At 46.4% G+C, this 5,688-nt stretch overlaps 1 protein-coding gene across 1 annotated transcript in view; it reads right to left on the bottom strand.

Moving 5' to 3' along the window:
* The window catches only part of LOC102240835 (mammaglobin-B), a 2,292-nt gene extending 903 nt beyond the window's left edge, over positions 1-1,389 (bottom strand). The window contains exons 1-2 of the mRNA XM_014541117.1: positions 1,252-1,389; positions 679-866 (exon numbers count right to left, since the gene is read on the bottom strand). Of these exons, the coding sequence (XP_014396603.1) occupies positions 679-866; positions 1,252-1,306 (243 nt within the window). The 5' untranslated portion in view covers positions 1,307-1,389. The remainder of the gene's footprint in view (positions 1-678; positions 867-1,251) is intronic.
* Positions 1,390-5,688: the final 4,299 nt, after the last annotated feature.

The following is a 5,688-nucleotide window of genomic DNA, read 5'->3' on the forward strand; positions in this document are numbered from 1 at the left end:
TATGTCTCTGCTGGGGCAATATTTCTCTATTGCTGCCCTGGACGGTTTGCAATGGGCTGCTTGCGTAGGGAATGAATACCAGGAAAATCTGAACCATATCTGTTCTAAATAGAAAGAAGGTCTCCTTGCTTATACTGACTTTTGTTTTCAACAATTCCACCACCCATGGCGGGTTCATAGCCAAGGTGTCCACCTGTCACTCATGGGGCCTTCCTTCATGGCCAGGACGTTCAACCAGTTATTCTAGCAAATAAGACACTTTGGATGCTCCGAAGGGCACTGGGAATCACGTTCCTGAGAGGCGGGATCTGCCGGACATGTAGCTTTCTGCTCTCTTTAGGAAATTCTTTAAAACGCTTTCCTATTTGTGTTTATCACTCGTCAACGTGAGGGTCCTCTTGAGAATCAGATGTTTCTGGGCTGAGGGGGAGGCAAGCCTTTGCCCACGCACTCTCCTCCCTCGTGGCCTTTCTCATGTGTCACTCACTAAAGACTCCACCACGTGAGCAGGCAAACCAGCCCCGGCCCCTTGCATGGCTTTCTGGATGTCAGCTCCCACGTTCACTGAGGTGACAGGAAGCGTGATCAACACTAGCTTCTCAGAAGTTAGTAGCAAACTGAGAGGCCGCCTGTCCCTGGCCAGTGCTTCAAGGGCAGGTAGGAAGAAACCCACATTACCATCATCTCGCTGAAAGTGCTCAGAGTTCTGTTACTCTGGTTGAGAAAGCACTGCTTAAATTCCCTGAGGTACTGTTCAGTGTCATCACCCGGTATGAACTCTTCAAGACCTTCGATGTATTGATCCTCCGTCACCGAAGGATCAATGGTGTTATCAATCATGTCCTCCAACGATGCACAGCCAGAACCTGGGAAGAGAGCACACAAAGCCAGGCTCAGTTCCAGAGGACCAACTCCTTGCTGGGCGTCACCATGACGATTGTCATCTTCTTACCTCCCAGTGGAGACAGACATTCAGAGAGATTATGGGCAATGGTCCGAGACCTCAAATCCAAACTCGGGGTCTTGGATTTTCTCTGAGCAGCAAGACATCTGCCTCCTTGTCCCCCCTCCCACTCCAAAGGCCCCCAGCTCCCTGGCTTCCGCAGCCCAGAGAACAAAACACGATGGAGCCATGAGGAAGGAAGACACCAGAGAAAGGAGGTGCTCTGGACTGGGGCTTGGGGAGCAGGAGGTCTGCCACAGGGGCCCTGACACCAACCTCCCCCAAAGCCTGGCCCTGTCAGCACTCACCGGCATAGCAGGAAAGGGGGAGGGCGCTCAGCATGAGGACCACCACCAGCTTCATGGCTCAGGCGGCTGCTGTTGGCTGGTCACTGGACGTGGCAGGGAAGAAGGATCACTTTGGAGGTGAGAGCCCAGACTCCTCCTTTTATTCTCCTGGCGGCCACTTAATCCCTCCCACAGATGATGGAATGAGTCACAGGATGAACCTGGCATTGGGCCCAGAAAAGACAGGAGAATCATCTAGAACCCAGCCCGTCCGTGGTCTGTTTGTAGAAGCCAAGCAAACAGAGCTTTAAAAAGACCTGAGAATTTTCAGAACTGCAATCATGGTAATGACATTAGATGAAATTCATGCTTGTGAAATAAGAAGGTAAATTACAGCATTGTGAGTCTGTGTTGTCATTCTTGTCTTTTTATTATTGTGGTCCTCATTACCTCTTCCTCCTCCTCCAGCTCTTCCTACCCTTCCACGTGCCTCCTCCCCTCCCCTTCTCCCTCCACCCGCCTTTCTCCTCTTTTTCTCTTCTGCTTCTGCCAAGTACAGAGATCTTCACATCCTCTTTCTGTGCCTCCTCCTTCACCAATCACCTGGGCTGGGGGCCATACCGCCCAGCGCCTGTGGAGGGCAGGCTTTCCTCGCCCATAGACTGAGTCAGCTGCCTTCTGTTGGACAATGGCAATAGCTTCTCGCCTTGGTTGAAGGTTGTTTGTATAAAGACTATCTCATTAGTTAAGCCAATTTTATAAATTTAGTAAAATATAGACTTACATTTTGTTCAGTTTTGTTAGCTTTAGGGTTTTTCTTCCACTGATTCAGTAGATGATGTGAGAAGTAGAATTACTGATGTACATTTTGTTCAGTTTTGTTAGCCTTAGGGTTTTTCTTCCACTGATTCAGTAGGTGATGTGAGAAGTAGAATTACTGATGCTTAAGGGAGGCAGTGCTGGATGGTGGGATGATATCTGGGTGCGTGCTGATGTGGATTTGCATCTTGAATGCCACTGCTAACCATGAAGTGACCTTGGATTAGATAGTGCTGGTTGTGCCCAGCTTCCATTTCTACAATGAGCATAAATGACACCAAGGCTGCTTTTGTAAGAATGCCAGACACTCCATGTAGAAGCCTAGCACAGGGCTTAGAAAGGGTAATCATGACTAAATCAGAGGTTTTATCTACACATCTATGCATCCATCTATGCATTCATTCATACATACATACATACATACGTACATCCTTTCATCCATCCATTAATCTATCTATCCACCTATCATCCAAGCATCCATCCTTCCAGCCATCCATCCAAACATCCATTCATCCACCCATTCAACTATTCAGTCATCCATCCATCTATCTGTTCAAACATCATTCTATTTGTCCATCCACCCACCCATCTATCCATCCAACCATTCATCCATCCATCCATCCATCCATCCATCTATCCATCCATCCATTCCTTTAAGAATCAATGTTCATAACAGTCATCATTCTCCTAAGACTGGGCCCTGTGCTTCCTGTCACAGATTCAGCTGTAGAGACAAGGTAGACCTAGACCTTGCACCTGTGCAGCTTATCTGTAACTGGATGTCAACAAACAAGCTTTCCATTAAATATGAGATAAAGGAAAGTGATTGTGTCATGAACCACAGAAAACCACTAGGGCAGCATCCTGCAAGGAGGTCCCGGCGGGCTATCCCACCAGGACTGTTTATGTGTGTGAAATTTCCTGCTTCAGTGAACAGTGAATCCGAGGGACCTTCTGGGGAAGTGTATTCTAGGAGAGGCAACAGCATGTACAGAGGCCCTGAGTGCAGATGGCACTCGGCAAGGGACGGGAAGCATGGAGAGTGTGCCTCTCGGTGTCGGACAGGAGAAGGCCACCTCATAAGATAGAAAACACACGTCAGTTTAAACAGTGACTGTATGAAGGAACAAGACAGCCAACGTGGCTTAGAATAAAGAAAAGAAATGGATGAGAGAACATGAGAGATGAGCCAATAGTTAATGACCCGTGAATGCACTGTCCTCTGTGTGGATGATTTGGGACCCATTTCTTTCCATCATTCAGCTGCATCCTAAGTTTCCAAGAACAATATTGGTTTAGGAAGAAGCTAGGAATAAAGAAGGTTGTGTTCTTATGTGCGCACCTTCTCCCAGTTGACCATTGTTGGCCATCATTCAAAAGGCACCTGAATGACATTCATAATGGAATGGGACACTTTCTCCTTGAACAGGACCCAGTGAGGTCTCTGCTGGTGTCCCCGTGGTTATGGACCTGCCCTGTTGTCTTCTGGACATTGGGCCCCATAGCATAAACAACCCCATGTCGTGTAAAATAAAGGCTGTGTTTCTTTATTTCCATGTTTTCCCCAGAGCCCCCGATGACCATTCTCAGGTGCGTCAAAGAACTATAACTGGGCTCACAAGAGATTCATTTAAAAGAAGTGTTCACGCCCTAACTGGTTTGGCTCAATGGATAGAGCGTCAGCCTGCGGACTCAAGGGCCCCAGGTTCGATTCTAGTCAAGGGCATGTACCTTGGTTGCGTGCACATCCCCAGTAGGGGGTGTGCAGGAGGCAGCTGATCGATGTTTCTCTCTCATAGATGTTTCTAACTCTCTATCCCTCTCCCTTCCTCTCTGTAAAAAAAAAATCAATAAAATATATTTTAAAAAATAAAAGAAGTGTTCACAAGCAGAAATAGATAAACCAAAAGGTGTGAGTGCTTGTATTGCTGGCCTGATGGTTTCTGCTCCCAAAGGTCCTTTGACTCGGGTCCCCAAATTAAGTTCAGAAACTGGACCTTTGAAGTAAACTTTGGTTTCAGTGTTGGAGTGACATCTCTGGGGCACCTGCTATGACAGACCCTGCTGTAGAGGTGAGCTCCTCAGTCAGAAGTGGGACATAAACATGGGGTTAGAATTATATTGGACCAGTAATCAGGCTCAACCAAGACCTAAGATACACTCACACTAATATTCTTTATTTAAGGTCTTGCCATACTTAATAAAAGTAATAACATTCAGTGAGAGCTATTGTTCTTCTCAGTGATTCACTGAAAATAAAATCGATACAAGGATCTTTAGAGTATATGATCATTAATTTTTCATTCATTGTAAGTTACAGTGGGGCCTTGACTTACGAGTGTCCAGACTAATGAGTTTTTCGAGACACCAGCTGTCTCTCTGCCAATTTTTTGCTTTGAGTTGACAGAGTAATTTGAGTTAACGAGCTCCTTAACGAGCTCCATCAGGGAATGAATTAAACTCGTAAGTCAAGACCCCACTGGAGTTGAAGAAATTAGCTCTACAGTATTTGGACACAAGAAACTTTGTAGTTTAATTTCTCACTGATTCTGTAAGACTGGCTCTGCCACTCACTTCCAGGGCTGTGGAGACACTAGCCTCCAGGATATTCTTGGCGGTGAACCTCTTCTTCCTTAAGGTCATGCCAATATCTAGAAGTTGGTTGGGGAGGTACTTTCCCAGAACGAAATTCAGGACAGGATCTGTTCCTGGAGACATCTTGATGGCAGTGAGATGTTTGTTGATCTTGTTGTCCAGGCCAAGAGCAGGCGCCTCCCATGCCTTTAGCCAAGCCGGCTGTGGGGTTTCACAGCGGGGTCTCTTTGTACAATGGGAAGAGATCTAGACTTGTTGTGAGGCCTGAATTAGGTACAGCCTGTAACTCCACAGAGTAGGTGCTATCTACACATCTTGTACAATGGGAAGAGACCTATGCTTGTTGTGAGGCCTGAATTAGTTACAGCCTGTAAGTCCTCAGAACAGGGCTGGGCACAGAGTAGGTGCCATCTATACATCAGCTGCCAGCAATTAATTTATAAGCCTGAAAAGGATGTTCTATTAAACCCTGGTGGCCTATAAGGACCACTACAGACCATGGAACTTCCTGCTAAAGTCCATCCTCTAAGAGATCCAGAGATAATCACGTTCAGATACAAGGGAAAAGGTCAAAGTTGAAAATTAAGCACTATATTTTGATCCATTCTTACCTGATATTTTTCTGACTCCTTGAAAGAGTTTCATTGAGATCTAGTTTATGCAGATCTTCTCTTTGAACATAGTCTACATAACGTTGGTCTATTAACCTTCTCAATATCAAGCTGCTGCCTGTGTTACTTACATCCAAGTTCAGTAAAACATGAGTGGCCAAGAATGGTACATCACTTACTCCCTGCGGAGCACTGGTGACCACTTCTCTTTGTCTTCACAACAACAACCCAATGAGTAGAGTGATGATAGTGGGGGAAGGGGTGGCAGAGCCAGGTAAGGAGCCAGGTGTTCTCATATCAGAGACAGGTCTCCTTAGTGTGACCCTTATGGCCTTCATTTTATGACTCAGGTGGAGTCCTGTGCACTGGACTTGCCCAACTGCCCTGTGTGGGCTCCAGGTAGATGTCTGAGCAGGCCCCACAGTTTTCTGCT

The sequence above is a fragment of the Myotis brandtii genome, unplaced genomic scaffold, assembly GCF_000412655.1.
Source record: "Myotis brandtii unplaced genomic scaffold, ASM41265v1 scaffold2603, whole genome shotgun sequence".
Lineage (NCBI taxonomy): Eukaryota > Metazoa > Chordata > Mammalia > Chiroptera > Vespertilionidae > Myotis > Myotis brandtii.